Source organism: Lepidochelys kempii, chromosome 3 (assembly GCF_965140285.1).
Source record: "Lepidochelys kempii isolate rLepKem1 chromosome 3, rLepKem1.hap1, whole genome shotgun sequence".
NCBI lineage: Eukaryota > Metazoa > Chordata > Testudines > Cheloniidae > Lepidochelys > Lepidochelys kempii.
The window spans coordinates 199,814,619-199,836,264 of NC_136382.1; the positions used below are offsets into that span (position 1 = coordinate 199,814,619).

The 21,646-nt window shown below is 40.3% G+C and overlaps 1 protein-coding gene across 10 annotated transcripts in view; it reads left to right on the forward strand.

Annotated features, from left to right (window-relative positions):
• TASP1 (taspase 1) overlaps nucleotides 1-18,877 on the forward strand; it is a 157,464-nt gene extending 138,587 nt beyond the window's left edge. For all 10 annotated transcript variants that reach the window (XM_073339577.1, XM_073339587.1, XM_073339580.2 and 7 more), the window contains one exon: nucleotides 17,332-18,877. In XM_073339577.1, the coding sequence (XP_073195678.1) occupies nucleotides 17,332-17,424 (93 nt within the window). In that variant the 3' untranslated portion in view covers nucleotides 17,425-18,877. The remainder of the gene's footprint in view (nucleotides 1-17,331) is intronic.
• The last annotated feature ends 2,769 nt before the right edge of the window (nucleotides 18,878-21,646 follow it).

The window sequence follows — 21,646 nt, forward strand, 5'->3', positions numbered from 1 at the left end:
CCTGGCTGTTTGTGCCAGAAAGCAATCTGAAGCATGACTGAAAGATATAAAAGGAACCAATCAAGTCCAAGTGTGCCTGGAACTGCCAAGCAAGCATCTCAATTATCCTTCTCCAGAAAGAGAGGAGACTGATCAGTTATTAACCAAAATATTTAAGTTCATAAAGGTTTGTCCATTGCTCAGAATTTGTTCAATGTGAACATGAAGGGCATGCCACCCAGTTGGAATGAGGCATTTACCACCTCCCTTGGCAGGACAGCCAGGACCTCCTGACTGGTCTTTATCACCAGGAGGTCCATAGGACCATCCTGCGTGTAGTGGGTCAGAACTCCCTAACCATCTCCTACATCTCAGCTAGAAACATTGTCCATGTCCTCTTTATCCAGCCTGCCCTGATGTCCTCACAGCAGTGGGAGCCAAACCTCTCCTTATGAAATTGACCTTCCCTTTTTAAACAACCATTAGAAGATACTACAACAAGCAACTGCATATGTTCTGAGACGGCAAACAATCTGCTCTAACTCGGATGAACAACCTAAAATAACTCTGCCACATAGTAGTTTGTAATAGAAGTGACCAGAGAAACTTGGCTTCCACCACTGGATTCTAGAAGGTGCAAATTGAAAATAGTTATGTGGCTAGGTCCCAATCTACAGCAATAGGTGAAAAAATATATACCTCAGGCTCCATGGATTCATTTACACCAGGAAGCAAACAGAGAATCACCATTACAAACTGTTTCCTATTTTGTTTTTATTATTTTAATTGTGGTGGATTCTACCTAAAGCAGGGCTGTTTTTCTGTTAGAGAGTTGCTATAATCAGAATTCTTTTCAAGACTCTAGTCTTCAATAATTGTTCCCCTGCAGCTGCCTAGGTGCAAGGTGAATGCAGATTTGTTTTGCCCTCTTTTTGCCCATGGATAGCCTTTCTCTTTTTTTGCTTTCCCTCCTTCTTTGGGTCAGCAGAGAAGGTGTTAATGTCCTAAATATAGGCACTAAATATGTGGAAATGCCAGTTTAAAATACGTCCAGGCTGTCTTCATTTGCTGAATAACTGATGTCTCAGACTTCTAGAACACATGGACTCATGCACTTATGTCACGTAGCATGCCAGACTTCACCTATGTTCCGTGCAAGGCTGGCTGAAATCAATATGCATAGGCATGATGGTCACAGTCTCACAAAAAGTCTTCTCCTCATTACACTAGTAGCAAGTCCTCCTTTAATGGCAATGGAGTACCCTTCTCTACACTTTATCTGCCAAGATTCTGGTGACAGACTTCTCTACTTAGGGGTGGAGGGCTGTGACAGAATATGCCCCTGTGTTCACACCCTACACAACATTGTAATAATGTTTGTAAAAAGTAGGCCTTGTGATGTATCCTTTAAAAATTCATAATTTGCTGATCGATATCATGGCAAAGTGCACATAGCAGCATTATATGTGACGTCATAAACATAAGATGAGATCGTGACTAAAAGTGTTTTTTCCAGAGAAATCTGGGGAGTGGCCAAATCAGTTCCTCAGAGACAAAGGGCAAGCTGACGCCTTAGCCCAGTGTAAAGAAGGCTGATGGACCGTTATCTGCTAAGAGGCCATTCTTTGGCAGGGCAGGGGCAAAAATCTACATCTTAGCAAAGAAGCAGCAGGGAGTTTCCTTTCACACAGACTGCATGTCACCTTGCTCCCAGCTGGAAATGCTTCTTAAAGGGGGGGCAGGACTATAAAAAGAAGGGGCAGACACCCCTCTCTTTTCCTGCCCATCACATTCTCTGCACCTGAAAAGACAAAGGAGACAGCCGTTGGGGGAGTTTGGTCAGTATGACTGCTGAAAGCATGTGCTGAGAAAACTTTGCTTTGAATCCAATATAGTTTGTTCAGTTAGGCACCAGTAAACATTTTCTCTTTATTTTTTTTGTAATCATTTCTGACTCATTACATGTACTCACATAAATTCTCTCTATTTGTAGTTAATAAACTTGTTTATAGTTTTATCTGTATGCGGTGCATTTAAGTTGAAATGTCTGGATAACTGTTTAAAATACTAAGATGGAGTATTATTCCCTTAAAAGAATAAGGGACTTAATATATTTGTACTGTCTGGTAGAGGGCTGGCCAGAACAAGACATACGTTTCTGGAGAAAGATCCAGGACTGGGGGGTAGGGATGTAAAAGTTTAACCAGTTAATCAGTCTTATCAGTTTATGATTAAACTCTGCTCTGGGCCCCATGCTCCCGGGGTCCCAGCTGCCAGCCCCGTGCGCCAGGGAGTCCCCAACTGCAGCACCCCCCCATGCCCCTAGTTCCCCGCCTATGTGAGCTCCTTTATGATTAACCGTTTAACCAGTAGAATTTTAATAGCTTACACAGTTACTATTTTTAAACCTTATTTACATCCCTACTTGGGGGTGTTGGGGTCACCCTTCAGCATAAGCAAGGCTGTAAGAGCCAAGGCGTGGCTGGCTGGCTGCTGCACACACAGACATAGCTAAGAGTGATTTACATGCCAGAGGCTGTTTGTGAGCAGTCCTGGTTGGAGGCTACAGCAGCAAGGCATTGTAATGGGCACCCCAAGTTACAGGGCAGGGGAGACCCAGCCCCCACTAGGCTGGATTGTAGCCTGCTGTGTCACAGGGACTCATCTAGATCCCCTTCAGATTCAGCACTTATTGTCCCCTCAAGAAGCCCGCCTCCATATAAATGTCTTAAAGCTCAGGGTCATTAGGAAGGCACGTGAAGCATTCCTTCCTCTTCTACAGGGATCCACAGTGCAAGTGCTGACAGACACCATCATAGCTGTGGATTATATCAACAGGCAAGGGGAGCAAGATCATCTCCACGCCACCAAAAAGCCATGCAACTGTCACTTGTTCATTCCAAACCAAAACATAACAGATCAACTCTCAAGGCAATTCTTCAGCAACAATGAGTGGTCTGTTGAAGACTCAGGCCTGTTTCTATGAGTCCCTAAATGCAAAAGATGTACTGTAGCACTGTTTGCTATAGAATAGAACGAGTGTCAAGCATTCTGCCCCAGAGTGGGTTTGAGCCCTGATTCCACGACAGATGTATTTTTATCCCTCAGACGCAGTGGGATTGGTGTCTGTGCCTTTCCACTGATTCCCATGATACCAACAGCAATGAGGAAACTGAGGGAAGATGCAAGACTGATAACCCATACATGGCCCAGGCACTTCTGGTACTCTGATCTGTTCAGTCTTTCAACACAGTCCACCCATCAGCCTACCTGCTGCCCCGATAGTCTCACAGAATGGTCAGATTCTACAACTGAGAGCCTAGTTGCTGGCGGGATGATGTCCACTGAAAGTAGCTCTTGAGCTGAGCTTCAGAACATTCTGCTTCAAAGCAGGAGACCTTCAACCAGACTAACTTACAAAGGTAAATGTAAGTTGTTTTCTATTGGTGCATCTCAGTATTAGCTGTCTCTCTTGACATCGCTAGTTTCAGCAATATTGCTAGCCTTCAAATAATCTGGACTTTCTAACAATTCCATAAGAGTCCACCTATCAGTGTTATAGTCGCATCATTCTCCTAGCCAGGGCCAAACTGTATTTTCCCACCATGAGGTGGCAATATTCCTGAATGGCCTCATACACTTTTTTTCCCTCCAGTTCAGCACCCTTTTCCTCTTGGAACCTCAGTATAGAATTAGAAGGACTCATTCATGCATTCTTTTAACGCTTAGCCTTTCTGGTAGCCATTAGATCTGCAGATTGAGATCCTCATGGCAGTTCCCCTTATCTAGAGTTTCATAAGAACCAGGTCACTCTTAGATGTCACCCCCAATTTCTGCCTAAGGTTGTCTTGGTTCCATGTAAACCAGTTCATTCACTTCATGGTTTTCTTTCCCAGGCCTTGCTCAACCCTGGAGGAAGCTAACCATAACACACTCTAAGGGTGCTGTTCTATTAATTAGACAGAACAAAAGCATTCAGGAACACATCCAGACTGTGTCCTTTGCTGATACAGTTTAGGAGCAATCTGTGCCCTCATAGGTTATCAAAGTGAGCCTCCAACTATATAAGAAAAGGAGTACTTGTGGCACCTTAGAGACTAACCAATTTATTTGAGCATGAGCTTTCGTGAGCTACAGCTCACGAAAGCTCATGCTCAAATAAATTGGTTAGTCTCTAAGGTGCCACAAGTACTCCTTTTCTTTTTGCGAATACAGACTAACACGGCTGTTCCTCTGAAACCTGTCAACTATATAAGGACATGTTATTAAGTTAGCCAAGTTAGACCCACCTAGCCACATGAGAGCTCATTGCACTAGGGCTGAGGCAGCCTCTGCTGCCTGTTTGAGGAATGTCCCTATATTTGAAATTTGTAGGGCAACTACATAGAGCTCAAATCATGCACTTACAAGACACTATTGCCCTGGGCCCACTTTGTCGTGTATACCTCCAGGTGTGAGGGGAAGCGGGGAGTGAGAGTACTTAGGGTGTAGGCATAGCCCCAGTGGCCATTGCTGGCTAAAGGAATCTGATTTTGTGTACTTGGGGCTCTTGCTTACAAACAGTGTAATCTGTGTGGTGAATGCATCTAGAAGAACCATACTTCTGTAGGGTAACTGTTTTGTGTAGTGTTGAAATACAATGAAGCTTAATTTGTGATGAAACAAAAGGAACAATAATGCTTTATAGGATATTCTGGTATCTTGGGTCAAGTATTTGTTGATGGGTTCTCTTATTTGGAGACTGACACCTTTTGAAAATAGTTTTTTTTCCTTAGTCATGTTTTCTGTAGTATGTACAGCCCCATTGCTACCTCTCAAATTACATGTCATAATTTATAAACACTATTGCGAGGGCTTGGCTAAACAGTATTTGTACTGTTTTAACTGTATCTGTTTGAAATGCTGTAGTTAAGTGGTACAACACCTTCGTGTGGAAGCTGTTATACTAATATAGTTTATTCCTATAAAACTAGTGGAATAAGCTATATGTGTTTAAAGGTGCTCTATATCAATATAACTTCATAAAAATTAGGGGTTGTACCAGTTTAAATATTTTGGTTTAAAAAGCAAACCAACAAAAGCAAACCATAAGTGAAATAGTTAAATCAGTTTTAAAAAACAACTGTGTAGACCTGGTCTGAGTTATGCATTGGCAGCTAATGCTTTCTGGATCGACATTTACCAGTTCTGGGCTTAAAGGAGTTCAACTAGAACTGCCCTCTTACATTTGGTTTATGACTAGGGCTTCAATTAAAAATCAGTAATTCATTGCCCTTGTAACTACTCTTATTTTCCATTTGAATTCCTTCAGGTTTATTTACCTTGTCTTAAAAATACATTTTTGAGGAGGATAGGAAACGGCTGGTAGAGAGGAAACCACCTATTTGCCTAAGTTGTTGTTTTGTGTTCCAACTCAACTGCTTTAAACACTGCAATTGCTCCTGCTGTTTCTGCTCTTTAGGTTTACTGACGCCCTAAATGGGTGCTTTATTCCCATCTTGTTTCATTTGAAGCAGGATCAAAATAGGCATGTAGAAGAGACTTAATGCAATGTTGAGAAACTGAGTGGGAGCCTGCAGGAAGTACTTGTGGTGCAATTTAATTGTGGGCTTGACTTAGGGTGGGATGGGGGATGGTACGTGTTAATTGTGGTAGCTTGTTGTAGAAAATATTCTATACGGAAACTGGTATTCAGGAAAAGAATTCCTTAGTTCACATTATTCATTTCCAGTAGTCCTTGTTGATTTAGGCTTTAATTCCTTCTGTTGTATCACTGCAGTCCCTTTCCTTGCAGGTGGAAAGCCGAAATAGATCTGTATTTATTATTTTTAGTATTGGAGCACCTTGGAGCCCTAGCCCTGGATCAGGACCCTGTTTTACTAGGCTCTGTATAAACACAGAACAAAAATACAGTCCTTGCCCCCAACAAGCTTACAGTCTAAATCAGTGGTCCCCAACCTTTCTTGTGGGAATAGCATATTGCTATTCCCAGTAGACTGTGGCGGGCGCCGGACACCCCGCCACCGAAATGCTGCTGCTGAGAAGCAGCAGTGGCAAGAAGCGTCGCTGCCGAAATGCCGCCGAGAAACAGCAATGCTTCTCAGCAGCATTTTGGTGGGCGATTCTCCGGCGGCCGCGCTTGGCGGCGGCATTTTGGTGGCGGGGTGTCCCGCGGGCACTGCGTTGGGGACCCCTGGTCTAGAGATAGCAGATGGTATAGACAGACAAGGAAGTACAAGGAAACAGTGAGACAGTGTTGGTCAGTATGATAAATCGTTGTCTCTCTACACCAGGAAGTAAGCATCATAGCAAAGAAGAGTTTTTTAAGGAGGGATCTGGAGGACAATTAAGTGGCTTTGAAGAATGTTATGGGGCTTTCCTCTAAAGTGTGAGGGGCAGCATGGGAGAAAACACAAATTGTCAGTGAAGGGATATATAAAAGATCTGAACAAGTTTTACTTCATTTACTGATGATCACTTTTACAACTAGTTAAGTTAGATACTGTTCTTATAGTGGCGGTGAAATCTGCTTCACCAATCGGAACAGATAGCTATCAAGCCAATCTCTTTGAGACAACACGTCTAGTAAATATAGCTTGTCATGTGTCAGTTATTTTCCTCAAATGTTTAAAATAGCCAACAAATGAAGTTACATGTTTGCACATTTTGCATTTTTTCCTTTTAAAATTAACATAGTCTTTTATCAAGACATGATTGATAAAAAGTTTCTAATTTACTTATTAGCTTTATTTATAAAAAAAACCAGAAACTAAACGTAGTTGTAAAATGTTGAGAACCCAAAGTGCAGGGTTCTCAGCATACTTGATACACTATAATTTGATTTTATAGGACTTATTTTAGATCATCAAGATGGTAGAAAAATCTCACTCTACTTTTTAAATGTCTAGTTGTAATTCTTGTTGTATTCCAAATTCAACTTCCAGTTTAAAACCTGTTCCTTGTACTGAGTTTGTGACATGAATTTATAAATCTTATCCTAAGGCTGGTTTTAATATTAAACTACTGTGTGTCATTCTTTCCATTTGCTAATTGATTGGATTTAAGTTGCTGCCCAGGGGATAGGAAAAAGTGAATGGGTAGGGGAGATGGAATCTTGTATGCCACCGTATTTACAATGAACGCTGGCTGCTGTGAATATCTACAAGAAGTGATGTCGCTTCAGTACCAAAAAAGAAAAGAAAAGAAAAAAAAAAAAAAAACCTCTGAAAACTCTTCATTTTCCAGTCAGAAAAACAGAGTGGGCAACGGGACAAGCAGAGGAAAAATGTGATTCATAGTTAGCTACTGCCATTAAAATGCTAGACGTTGTTACCAAATTTAACAGTTATTGCCCTTAAAATGTCTGAAGTAATGTGTATGACAAGTACAGATTACAATAATTGGTATTGTTTTAAGGTAGGGAGCTTCTGTACGTCATTGCATTCTTCGGTAAAAAGAGTTTATGAAAGTTCTTTGCCAAGAGAAAGATACCTACCCAATATTCACTGAGTAAAGAAATATACATTTTAATTATAATCTTAATTTGAAAATTAGTGGAAAGATTTACTGAGTAATCTTATGCTTAGTCATTTAGTCATACATTTCAGACTACAGAGAAGCTCTTTTATATGCATGAAATAGGAAAAATATGTGTCACTCTCATCTTTAAGTCTGCACTCAGATGTGTAGGATCCAACTGAAGAAGTCATTCTATAATTCTTAGCTTGAAAAGAACTTTGTGCATACACTAGAACAGAGGTTCTCAAATGTGGTCCGCCGACCACCAGTGGTCCGTGAGCTCCATTCAGTGGTCCGCAGATAGTTCCCTCTAAGATGCGCACCTGGGTGGCCGCACACGAGACAATGAAGGGCCACCCATCTAATTCGTGTAGCCACGCAGTGGGGGAAATTTGGGACATGCAGGGCTGTGGCGGCCAGAGAAAGAGGCGACTTTCCCCAGCTCCAGGGCTGTGGCTGCCAGGGAGAGACAGCCCTCCTTCCTAGCCTCCATTCTGTGGCTGCTGTGGAGGAGGAGAGACCCTCCTCCTCCCAGTCCCAGCTTGGGGGCTGCTGCGGTGGGGCAGAGAGGGCACAACCATTGCATTAAAAAGGTAAAACTACTGATATTAAAATATGAGTTGTGTACTTTTATTTGTAGAACAAAAAAAGTTTATTATTAAGGGGTTTTTTATATAGCGCTTTTATCCAAAGCGCTTTACAACAGTTAGCTAATGGTACAAACAACATTTGGAAAGATCATTAAGTGGTCCACCGAGACCCTCAGCTATTTTCAAGTGGTCCGCGGAAAAAAAAATTGAGAACACTGCTCTAGAACATCCAGTTCTCTGCTCAGAACTCAGCAGTCCAGCTTAGCTGGAAAGGACCATCCTGAGTTGAAATACAAATTAGAATATTTTGTTAATAGAACGTAGATTCCAAAGCCAGAAAGGATCACTGTGATCATCCAGTCTGACCTCCTGTATAACACAGGCTATAGAACTCCCCTACAATAATTTCTTTTGAACTAGCACATATCTTTAAATATAAAAATCCAGCCTTGATTTAAAAATTGCCACTGATGGAGAATCCACCAAGACCGTTGATAAATTGTTCCAGTGGTTAATTACTCTCACAGTTAAAAGTGTATGTTTTATTTCCAGTCTGAATTTTTGCCTAGCTTCAACTTCCAGCTTCATTTGAACATCATGAAAATACTGGGTTCTGAGATCTGGGAACACAGCAGAAGGCTTTTATATTTAATTCTTTTGTTTTTAAAGCTGGAAAGATAGGAGGATTTCCACTTCGAACCATCACACCATTGACCAGGGGTAATCAATTATTTTTCATCAAGGTCCAGACTTCTTCGTCAAGGTACAGTCATGGTCCAGACTCTAGAGAATATAATACAAAAATAATAATAATAGTAATAATTAAATAAAAAGATTTCACTGGCAGTTCAGAAGCACCTGGTAGTCCAGATTTGGCCTGCAGTCCACCTATTGACAATCCCTGCATTAAACTGTGGATTTGACTTTGTAGTAAGATGTACCTAGAGCAGTCCACATTGCTGAGCTAAGACACTGAACCTTAAATGACTGAAACGCACATCTGTGATTATGTAGCTGTCTCTACTGTATTAATCCTGCTAAATCTTGCTCCAGTTTAAACGTAGCTGGGGTGAAATTCCAGCGCCTGATGAAATTCTGGATCAAGCTGGAATGTTTGGTGGGCTTTAGTCAAGTTCTAAACATTGAATTTGGCCCCTTATTTACGCTTCTGCTCGGTATCGTGTTCCTATTTCACACAAGATAATATGTTCAACATTTTAGGAACAGGCTAAAATATTTGGGCTTGTTTTTTATGTGCACTGTTTTCCTCTACATTAAACATAAAATATTTATAATTGAAGCAGATATTAATAGTGAGGTGTAAGTATGAATATATCTGTTATCTGACTCTGCTTTTGCAACACTTAGGATGGTGAAAATCTTGAGTTTTGGTATATTTTTTAAATATCACTAATCTGAGAGTTATCATCTAATGCTCTGAGTCCCAAATCATCATCAGTTGGTAGAATGGTGCATTGTTATTCATCTTTTTAAACTATCTAAATGTGACTTTGAATTATATGGGAAGTACAGTTAACTGAGAGGGATTACAACACTTACTTTAGAAACTATCTTAATGTATATCAATCCATCTTAATGTGTTGTACTAACATTTTAAAATGTAAAAATAGTCTAGAATCACTATATTCAGTTTGTAGATTCCTTTTTTTTGTTGGCGTTCTCTTGACTTCCTTATTAACTCAAGGTCTACTTAGAATTCTAACCTCATTTCCCATAGGTTATTTATGATTTGTATACAGTAAATTGATGTGGCAATTTTTTTCTCTAATAAGTAAGGTGGCAGAGTGCAAATGAAATTCAGTGCATTTTATTCTTGATTTGCTTATTCTTAATGATACTGTTCCAGCTCTCAAAAATGTACTGGATATCAGAATGATATTTCTGTAAATAAAATATTCTAACCAAAACACACTTTCCCCTGTATGGTAAATTAGTTGAAAAATAAGTGAGGCATTCATTAGGTTTGCACAAGTACTGAATGTGCTGTCATACGGTCGTTATGCACGATCATAATTTACACTATATGCTGGTTTGCAGTTTGTGATGGACTCTGTCTTTCATGCAGCTCTGTCTTACTTTTGGCTTACTCATATTCATTTCACATTATGTTTATGGCTTTAATGAAAAAAATGAGCTAATCATTGACAAGAACTATTACTTTTATATGCACAAAAAAGGCCAAGTGACATCATTTTGGAGAGCACTTAAACTGGTCTTTTTATTTTAAAGACTTTAATAAATGCTTGTCATATTAGCTAGTTCAGTTCACCTTTCAAGTCATGTCAGAATACTTTATCAAATGGGGCACCAAATAGCAATGTTCTTGGCACAACATGTGTAGTTTAAGAAAAAAATTAATCCTAAAGCCAAGTAATTCAGATTTGAAAGATACATTTGATCCAAAAGAAGAAATCATATAATGTTCTTACCGTAATTAACAATTATTCCAGGCCAGAAAGATTACCCTTTGGTTTGGGCTTTAAGAGGAGTGGGAGAGTTCAAAAGCAAATCATAACAGATGCTACCTTACACAGGCAGGGTTTTGGTAGTTATTACAAAAAATCAAGAACATAAAACACCAGTGCAAGCTTCAGCTCCCAGTTTCCTACAAAAATAGTTCAAGTGATGTTTGTCTGCTCCTTCTCTTTCATTATACATGAGATTTGGTACTCTAAACCCATAGAGGTCCAGTACTGCTGCTTTTCTTCCTTGTCCACATAGCAGCCGTTCTCCTTTGGGAGCCATGCTTCTATATGGCCCTCCCAACCTCATCCAGCGGATTTCATTTCAAGGGGGACACCAAAGTAAAATGATTCTCACAGAGTTAATATCTTATTCTGCATATTCCCAACAGGAAGAGTGAGGCATGTACTATATTGACAGGCTGTCCCTTTTGCCCCTAATCTGTCTCCTATTGATAGGGTTGCCAGGTGTCCGGTTTTTGACTGGAACATCTGGTCGTAAAAGGACCTGGCCATTAAAAGTCCGATTGGTGCAGGACTGGCAGGCTCCCTACCCGGTTCTGCGTGACTCCTGGGAAGAGACGACATGTCCCTCTGGCTCCTAGGCATAGGCATAGCCAGCGGGCTCTGCACACTGACCCTGCCCCGAGCGCCGGCTCCGCAGCTCCCATTGGCCGGAAGCTGTGGGGGCAGCGCCTGTGGGCTGGGGCAGTGGGCAAAGCCCCCTGGCCGCAACTACACCCAGAAGCTGAAGGCACATGTCGCTGCTTCCCGGTAGCCACCTGAAGTAAGCGCCGCCCAGATTCTGTATCCCTCACCGTATCCTGCACCCCTACCCCAGCCTGAGCCTCCACCCACACTCCAAACCCCTTGGCCCCAGCCCAGAGCCCCCTCCTGCACTCCAAACCCCTCATCCCTGGCCCCATCCCAGAACCCTCACCCCCTCCTGGACCCTGAACCTCTCATTTCTGGCCCCACCCCAGAGCCCTCAGCCCCAGCCAGAGCCCTCACCCCCTCCTGCACTCCAATCCCCTGCCCCAGCCCGGTGAAAATGAGCAAGTGAGTGAGGGTAGGGAGAGCAAGTAACGGAGGGAGTGGGGATGGAGTGACAAGGGGCAGGGCCACAGGGAAGGGGTGGGGCAAGAGTGTTCCATTTTCTGCTTTTGGAAAGTTGGCAACCCTGCCTGTTGATCCACAGTGCAGTAACAGAGAAGCTTCCATGGGGTTGGAAGAAGGGAGTGGAACTTGTTTTCTATTCCTATGCTTTTTTTGTGCCCCCACCCCAGATCTAGGTTCCCTCCATTTGCAAAGCTAAAGGTACAATCTAATCTAACTAAACGCTCTCCTGTCCTGTTGTGTTCCATACAAGCCTAAATCCAGCAAGAATTAAAAATGTGTAGTGTAGGGGGTATTTATTTATTAAAAAAAAAAGTAACAAACTATACAAGTAAGGTGGCTGAGTCTGAAAAATCTTACTAAAATCAAAGGAGACATGTATTTAGTGTAAATTGTTATGCCTAAGAATAAGGGTTGATGAGAGTCTAATCTTAAAAGGTCATTTGGGAGTTTAATTGAATATAAAATGTATAGCACTTCAAATCTATTCTTTCATACAACATGAAATAGCTATGGATATTTTAAAAATAAAATATTGTGACCTTATTTCTCTTTAAAAAGTCATCTTAATATTTTTTCTGTTTGACATAATAGTTACTTGCTTTTGAGTAAAAGTGACATGAAATGTTATGCATAAAATCGGATAGTACTTCATTTATTACTTGATACTGAGTTGCATGCAAGATAAAGAGATGATGAGAAAAGTTTATATGTCAAGACACATGCAAGGATTTTGATTATACATGCATTTGCATGTGTGTTGTAGTTCAGTAAGGAGATACACAGATTTTGGAGGTGTACTTTAGGTTTTTATGTACTGGAAATCCTTTTCATAGTCAAAAAAGTGGAATAGAGTGCCTGTGTCTAAATAACACATCTGAGATACAAATTTACTGATTATCCGTTAAAACGTTCTTGTGTTTTGAAAAATCTATTCAAATTCTCATTGAGGTTTCATATTCAAGAGCCAGCTGCTGTCGTTAGAAATAATAAGTATATTTAGAGTGATTTTCAATATGTAACTCAACCCAGCCTCTCAGTTTTCACCTGCAGTTGTTTGTGGGTGTATTGAGGCATCTAACTTTACCTGATTTGTGGGGTAAGCAGGTAAGCACAAATTTTATTAATTGTGCCCACCGTTTATTTGGGTTAGAAAAATCATGTCTCAAAAATCGAATCCTTTATAATGAATGAATAAATATCCTACTGCAGGCCTAAGAAATTTTGGTGGTTCTGTTTTAGTAAAAAATATTTGCCTTTGTGCCACTTGGCAGAATCTGTGGGCATCCATGCCTCATACTGTACTATTTCTTCGTTCCAATAGTGTACTCTGCCATGACCATCTCCACTTCATAATAGATGTCTGATTCAGATTAGGCCACTGAGCCACATTGACTGTGGTATCATATTGTGTGATCAGTAGCATGCTTCTACTGAGTAAAGACTGTTACTGCATACTACTAAGAAAATTGATTTTACATGATAGCTCTAATTTTATTTGGGGTTTTAAATAGACCTCCGAAAAAGATATTTGCAAATTTGGTTCTACCCGTTATTCTTATAAATCTTTTTAAACAAATGGAAGGTTAACTCTGAAATAATAGTTCCAAAAATTGTCAGTTGCATTTGAGGGGAACCATAGGAGATTTGAAGGGAACCCTCTCTTCTTGAAGTGTTAAATCATGATCTCGATCAAAATTGTTCTAAAAGTAGAAAGATGCTCATATATCACGTAGGAGGGCTAAGGATCAAAGTTGAACCAGTAAAATGAAAACCTTAAAAATGTTTTTAATTAAATCTGATTCTGTCATTTAACTGAAAAGAAGACCACCTAAGAGCAGACACCAGGATAACCTTATCAAGGAGGGGGTTAAAAGAGGCCGTGCCTCTGGAATATAGAATGTCGTTACAGTGAATTGTGGTTAAGGTTCTAAATAACATTCTGCTCAACTGATACATGTTATTACTGTTTTATCTTTTAGACTTACAGACTTTCAAAACATACCACCTCACAGTGTGTTAAATTGTGCAATCCTTGGACCTTTTAAGATTAATGGGACTATGGGGTCTAGTAAGTGCACAGCAACATAAATAAGGCTTGCACCGTCTAGCCTCCCACTAGCAGTGGAGCAGTTACAAGACATTCTATTTTATAAAATGACTGTCAGGGCGAGGTCCTAGGTAACCAGACCTAGTGGTCAGAGCCGGAGTCCACAGCTGGGAGTCAAGAGTCAGCTGGGTCAAGATACTAGGGATTCAGAGGCAGAAGACAAACCAGAGGTCAGAACCACAAGTCAGAGGTCAGGATCCAAGCCAGGTCAGGACACCAGGAAGTTAAGCTGGGGGATCAGGAGTAGGAGGCACACAGTCCAGAGCTGGGGGGAGCTCAGTTGTTCGGACAGTTTCTTGTTCCTCGCTTAAATAGGGCCAACGGGCCAATTGGCTGCTCTAGGACACCACCAATGGAACATCAGAGGTGGAGCCTCAAACTGGGCTCCAGGGGTCCTGGATTAGGAGTTGTCAGCAGGCTCCCAAGTGGAGAGTTGAAGCATGGCTACTCCTGTGACCCAAGTTTGAGGCCGATGGGTCATGCCAGTGACATCTCTCCCGATTAAAACAGAAATAAAGAAATAAAGTCTAATCCTGCAAGTCTTATTCTTCTGAAGCTTGAACTAGCATTGAGAGTTCAGCACTTGGAAGACTGGCAGAATCCAGCCCATAATGTAAAAAATAAATTTTTTTAAAAGTAAAAAAAAAGCTCACCATTTTATAATGAGACTACTGGCAAAATAGGTGTAAATTTTTTGCCTAAGTCCCTTCATCTAATGCAAAATATACCAGAATATCTGGCAATGAAATTTAAGCGGCTGAGCCTGTTATATAGTTAACTATTATGAAATAATAAAATTCCCAGAATTAAGTGATTGGCTTTAATCTGCACATATGGAAAATGAGGACTTTGTCTTCAGTGTATCGGTTTTTGCAACTTCAGTATACGCTACAGATAATCGTATTGCATGAGCATTACAGACCTGATCCTTGTCCTGGCACGAAAAAAACCTTAAAGCTGCCTTAAGAGTACAGCTAAAGAATCTGAGTGGAATAATAGCCAGGGAAACTGCTATCCTCCTCCCTAACTTCTAGCACATGGAATAGATGATGGTATTGCAGGAACAGTGCATGCTGGTGATTCTCTGGCAGTGTGATGTGAGGGCTACACTACAAAGTTTTGTCAGCATAGCTATGTCGATCAGGGGTATGAAAAAACCCACACCCCTTAGCTGACATAGCTATGCCGGCAAAACCCCTAATGTTGACACAGTACTTGCAGAAGAGTACTTCTGTTGGCGTAGCTAACATTCAGGGAGGCAAATCGCTATGCTGGCAGAAAAGTTCCTGTCAGCATACAGTGCATCTACACTGAGGGCACTGCTGCTATAGCTATACTGACAAAATCTTTGTAGTTTAGACAACAGTAACTGTTCACCTACCCTAAGCCTCTGGGAGTGCTGTTACTATCCAGTGCGGATTTGGCCATGTCTACACTGTAAAATTAAGTTGCCCTAACTTACGTTGGCACACAGCCGCCGTAATAATTACATCACTTGTGCGTCTCTACGCTTTGCTCCTTGTGTTGGCAGTGCGCATCCTCACCAGGAGCACTTGTATTAATTGTCCTGTCAGTGTGGGGCATTGTGGGATGGCTCTTGAAAGCCATTAACAGTCAACATAAGCAACACAGTCTCTACGCTAACACTGGGTCAACCTGACTATATCAAACTTGACTCTACACCACTTGTGAAGGTGGAGTTAAGTTGACATAGCAGAACAGTTACATCGGTGGGAACAAAATTTAAGTGTAGACACTTTCATGGTTAGGTTGACGCAAGGCAGCTTAAGTTGACCTAACTCTGTAGTGTAGAACAGACCGTAGAGTAGCCCTGAGGCTTTTTAAAGTTACAGCAGAGTCCAAACCAGCAGCTCTGGGGTTGAGGTGTGGGCAGAAGGGTTGTAGCAAGCTGGCTGTGACACCTCTCCCAGTGCACCAAGCACTGCTTTAGCCATCTGGCCCTACATGTAATCCACGATTATTTCAATATGTAGCATTATTATATTGCAGAGTCAACACCATGTGGACCAAAATATATGCCGATATCATATAACAATGCTACATATGGAAACAATGATGGGTTACATGTAACAGTAACACAGCACTAACAATAAGGCAGAATACGCTTATATACATGTTTGGTATTGTAAAGTCTTTATCATTGCCCATTTACAATGAAGTATGCACTGGAAAATAAAGAAATTTCTTCAGTACTTACGGATCTGTCCTCCTTGGTAGGAAATTAGACTAGACTGTACAAAACAAATCTTCTGCAGTTGCAAAATAGAGCACAACAAATACGGACTGAAGAGGTGAAATAACCATTATGTCAAGCTATTGTTATGAGCAATGTGAATTATATAACCCCAGTAAACACATGGTAAAAGGAGTAACTAGACACCATTAAACATGAAGAATGGTATGTGTCAAGTTGTAAATTCTTTATAAGGCTTTATGTGACTCCCTCGAAGGTAAAACAATAGACAAACAATAAACTGAAGCAGTACCACTCCTTATCACACAACAGGGCTCACACATGCCTTTGGATATAATGAATAACAGTGTTTGCCAATATAAAACCAATAAACAGATACTTTTCAGAAATAGAGGACGGGATGACTCAAGACAGAGTTTCTCAAATTTTTTCATAGTTGGACCACAGCTTAATGGTGTATCCTCCTCCATTCATAATTGTATAATATCACTTTGATAACTTTGGCAATTACTAACATTGAAAAGTAATATATGGAAAATATATTTAGCTGTCCTGTAGTGCAGTTTTACAACCAGTAATAACAAGCTCTGTGTGGTAGGGATGGTGTCTTCCTATATCATTAGGGCCATTACGCATTACCGGAATATAAATAGAGAATAATATATTAAATCCGTCTAGCAATCTGACAAACTAAACTCTCATACAGATGTTTTGATCTTTCCTGCTGAAATACTGTCATGACCATACTTTTTTTCTCAAAACATTTTTGCAGTTTAACTCTTCTCTCAAAAAAGTACACATTGGAATTTCATCCTAACTTATTCATCAGTTAAAGTTGGCTTTAAGCTTTGAAGCATGAGTTTGTGTCCTACAAACATATTAAGTTCTAACCCTTTTTGAATCCTCTAAGCTTTTGGCATTAATGATGTCTTCTCTCATGGAGCTGCACATATCGATTATGTATTGTGCAAAAACATATTTTCTTTTTATCAGTTTTAATTTTGTGTCAACTTTACTGAAGTCGCTTTGTTCACTTAGTAGGTAGGGTAAACTGCAGCACCCAATTTACCTGCTCTGCACTGTTTATTATTTTGCATACGTCTACTATGTCCCCTCCTATTAATTAATGTCCTCTTTATACTAAACGTTCCCGGTCTGCAGCTTTTTCAGTTGTGTTGTAATTTGCATGTATATATGTTCATATTGAACAATCTAAACATTGTGGGCTTTTTAAGATGTCTTTGTGTCCAGCGATTCCACCTGCTTTCAGTTCTCTCAGTTTTTTCCGCAATTGCTAAAGTTCTCACAATTTTTTCACAGACTCACATTTCGAGACTTCCTCCTGGAGCTGTGGCAGGGCAGTCTGTGGCAATCGAAGGAGGAGTCTGTCGGCTGGAGACCCCAGCAAACTGAATAACTAACTTCTCAGCTCAATACGGAGAATGTGAATGACATTTTGTACAATAAGCTCTTTTGTGTTTTAACAGATGTTGGGAATTTTACTCTCATTTTATACTCTTTATTGCAACCACGTGCACCATAACTTGAGATAAATGCGGCTGTGATTTATACTCATTTTGTGTGAATGGGTGTGTGCATGCTCATTTTTCTCCCAAACAAATCAGAACTCTTCCTAGTTGTGCAGGTGGGTGAAGATAATGTATGATTAATGTTGCATTTAAATCTTCATTGTTTACAGTTTAAAAAATAATGCCCTAAAACTATGGAAAAAAACTAATTTAAAGATGTGGTAGTAACTGTCATTCATGTTCTAAATTAGGAAGTAACGGGCCTCAGAGATAGTTGTGTGGTAATGCAAAAGTGATTGTGGTTTGTACATTTCTTTTAAGTTTAAGTGGATCCAGTGGTGACTTAAACACTGCTTCTTCATCCCCTGTGTGGGGCATTTTTCTTTGACAAAGAATGGTTTCAATGAAACAATCTAGAGCAAAATTATGGCCAGAATTGTTTTTAAATAGTCTTATAATATAAGTTGTATCTCTCTTCCCAAGCTAAGATGTTACATAGCTTCAAGCTGTATGTATTACAAAAAAGCTATATAAAGATAATGTACCGTAATGCAGTCTTTACTTTGTGTATAATGGAATATTACAATGTAAATAAGAAAACAAAGTTTATGGAAAGATTCAATACTATTCTTTGTTTCTTGTTTAAATATATATTTTAAGAAAAAGGTACAGAAATAAATGAGCATATTACTGTATGCTAAGTGTGTGTATTATTGTTGAGAGATCTGATAGTAGCACTCTTCTTGAAAAAGTGACTCCCTCAAAGTTCACTTAAAGCATGTTTGTATGTATATTAATGTGTCTAATATGTATGAATTATGCATACATTTACTGTAATACTTTTCCCCTACATATTCTAAAAAGCTACATATTCATATAACTATGTAGGCCACATCTGCCTTGTAAGTATAAACAGTTAGTTATCTCTGGACACCGGTTCTGATATTTTAGCAAATCATTTGAGTTCTGAAGATGAGTTCTTACATTTCAAATATCCATTCAGTATTCTTCTTCCTGTTGGCAATGACGGCACCATAAGATTTTTGAAACAACCAACTTTTGTTCAATGTCTTGTAGATAGGCCAAAGAGAAACAACAGTAGTTTATCTTTTTTCTGTTCAAATTTGGTATCAGAAAATAGTTACTCCATTTTACCTTTTTCCAGAAGTACAGGATAAGTATGTAGTCTAATAACATATAGTTCACCTAACAGTGTACTTATGCCTTTTTTTTTTTGTATTTTTGTGCCTGCTTATAACAGAAATGCTTGATTCTGATTACATGGTTGCATTGATTATGATATGTTTTATGGAAAACATAAATGTTTTCCAATGTTTTATGGAAAAAATTCTTAATAAATTTATTTTTAAAAAACTGGCCTGAATTAATTTTGAAGGTAATGTCACTGCATGCTTAGAGCTGTTTTTCCATTGTGACAAATCTGCAGGCACAGATCTATAAAGACAAATTCTCTGGTGTAAATTAGTGCAGCTCCACAGAAGTCACTGGAGCTGTGCCAGATTACACCAGCGGAGAATTTGGACCATAATTGGGACAACCAGATAGGTTAATCTCTGTGCCTAGCAGTTTAGAATATGCATTTTACCTCCCTGCTTTTTTACGGTCTCTCAGTAGCAGACTAAGGTTGCGTCAGAATTTTCTATTTTACAGAGTCTGTACCTCAAGTGTCTCACCATTTTTCGGAACCCTTTTTTGTTAACCTGCTATGGAGAATTTGAACCAAATTTCAGATGCTAATTAATATGTTTGTGAAATTATCTCCAACCTGTGTTTTGTGTTTGTATGTTGTTTTTTTGGGAATTATAGAAAATCTGACCACTGGAAAAGCTTGATTCCTCTCCACCTCCACCCCTCACACAGTACACATTTACTGCTCCCTGCTGCTGCCTGAGTAGAAACATTTTTCAGAGTAACAGCCGTGTTAGTCTGTATTCGCAAAAAGAAAAGGAGTACTTGTGCCACCTTAGAGACTAACCAATTTATTTGAGCATAAGCTTTCGTGAGCTACAGCTCACTTCATCGGATGCATACTGTGGAAACTGCAGAAGACATTATATACACAGAGACCATGAAACAATACCTCCTCCCACCCCACTCTCCTGCTGGTAATAGCTTACCTAAAGTGATCACTCTCCTTACAATGTGTATGATAATCAAGTTGGGCCATTTCCAGCACAAATCCAGGTTTTCTCACCCTCCCCCCCCCCCCCCCCCCACAAACTCACTCTCCTGCTGGTAATAGCCCATCCAAAGTGACCACTCTCTTTACAATGTGTATGATAATCAAGGTGGGCCGTTTCCATTACAAATCCAGGTTTTCTCACCACCACCCCCTTTTCCAAAAACTACACACACAAATTCACTCTCCTGCTGGTAATAGCTCATCCAAAGTGACCACTCTCCCTACAATGTGCATGATAATCAAGGTGGGCCATTTCCAGCACAAATCCAGGTTTTCTCACCCCCCCCACCCCCATACACACACAAACTCACTCTCCTGCTGGTAACAGCCCATCCAAAGCGACCACTCTCCCCACAATGTACACGATAATCAAGGTGGGTCACCTCCAGCACAAATCCAGGTCCTCTCACCCCCCCCCCCACACACAAACTCACTGTGTGTTTGGGGCGGGGTGTGAGAAAACCCGGATCCGCACCGGAAATGGCCCACCTTGATTTTCATACACACTGTAAGGAGAGTGGCCACCCTGGACAAGCTACCACCAGCAGTAACATTGTGACTTAAGAGAGAATCAGCCACTCATCACTCCCTCCTTCAGTTCATTTGCGTACTTGGGGAGAGTCACTAATATCCTGGTTGTCATGGCTATGGCTGCTTTTGACAGCTGATTTCCTCAGACTATTCTAACATATTTCAAAGAACCCCCAACCCTAGGACAGTGCATCCCATGCCTTCCAATCGGCGGAGTCTCCTTCTGCTCCCTTCCCTCAGATGTATCATCTGGTCCACTCTCCGCATTAGTACCTGTGGAGAGAACATGAAAACAGTTACTTACCTGTATCTGCCCTGCTGGTACATGGACGTTCCCCTTTTTTCTTCTGGAGGTCACATGATGCCAAATTTCTTCACCATCCTTCTGTCCCCGATGTGCAGCCTGCTCTGAATCTTCAGAACCTTGTGCCCATAGAAGCCTATCCTGACATCCGTCCAGGTAATAATAAGGGCAATGCACTGAGCTCAAAAGGATTTTTATGTTGAGATGTATTGGACCAGATCCTCAGCTGATGTAAATAAGTGCAGCTTTTCCAAAGGGGAGCTATGTTGATTTACACAGTTGAGGATCTGGAGACAATGAAGAATGGCAAGATTTTGGGCGGAAAAAAACGGCTACTGAGGTTTTTGTAAATACCAGTATTTGAGGTAATGTCCCTCTTACTATGATTTTGGCGCTTAATTGGAGGATTCTCCCCTGTGGGAACTGTTCCTCTGGACTTGATAGGGGTGAATATGCTACTTGGTTATTTCAGATTCTTTTTATTGTGGATTTCATGGAAACAGTTTCAAAATGACCCTTTTTGCCATCTGAAATGTTTTGGTGTCTATCGGTTTCTATTTGTGTGCAATTAACCCCGCAAACATTTCTTGTTTGAGTTCAATCTTTCTGAAAACAAGCAGGATTTTAAAAATGGTTTGTGAAATAGTTAAATTGGCCCCTTAACTTTTTCCCCCTTCACCCTACCTTCAACTTATGTTTACTACCTTGTGGACCAAAGGAAAGCCCTGACGATTTGAATTCCAGCATATGGATAGTGCTCCCTTGGTGATTTTGTTGTTGTTAACCAGTTTATTTGAGCATAAGCTTTCGTGAGCTACAGCTCACTTCATCGGATGCTTATGCTCAAATAAATTGGTTAGTCTCTAAGGTGCCACAAGTACTCCTTTTCTTTTTGCGAATACAGACTAACACGGCTGTTACTCTGAAACCTGTTGTTGTTAGTAAGCAACTGAAGTATTTGTTTGCTTTGTAATATAAACCAAATAGCAAATCAAGCAGAAAATGAGTAGCAAGTACTTAAGTTTTTTATTTTGGTTACATGCCTATACAATCTGTACATCACTTACC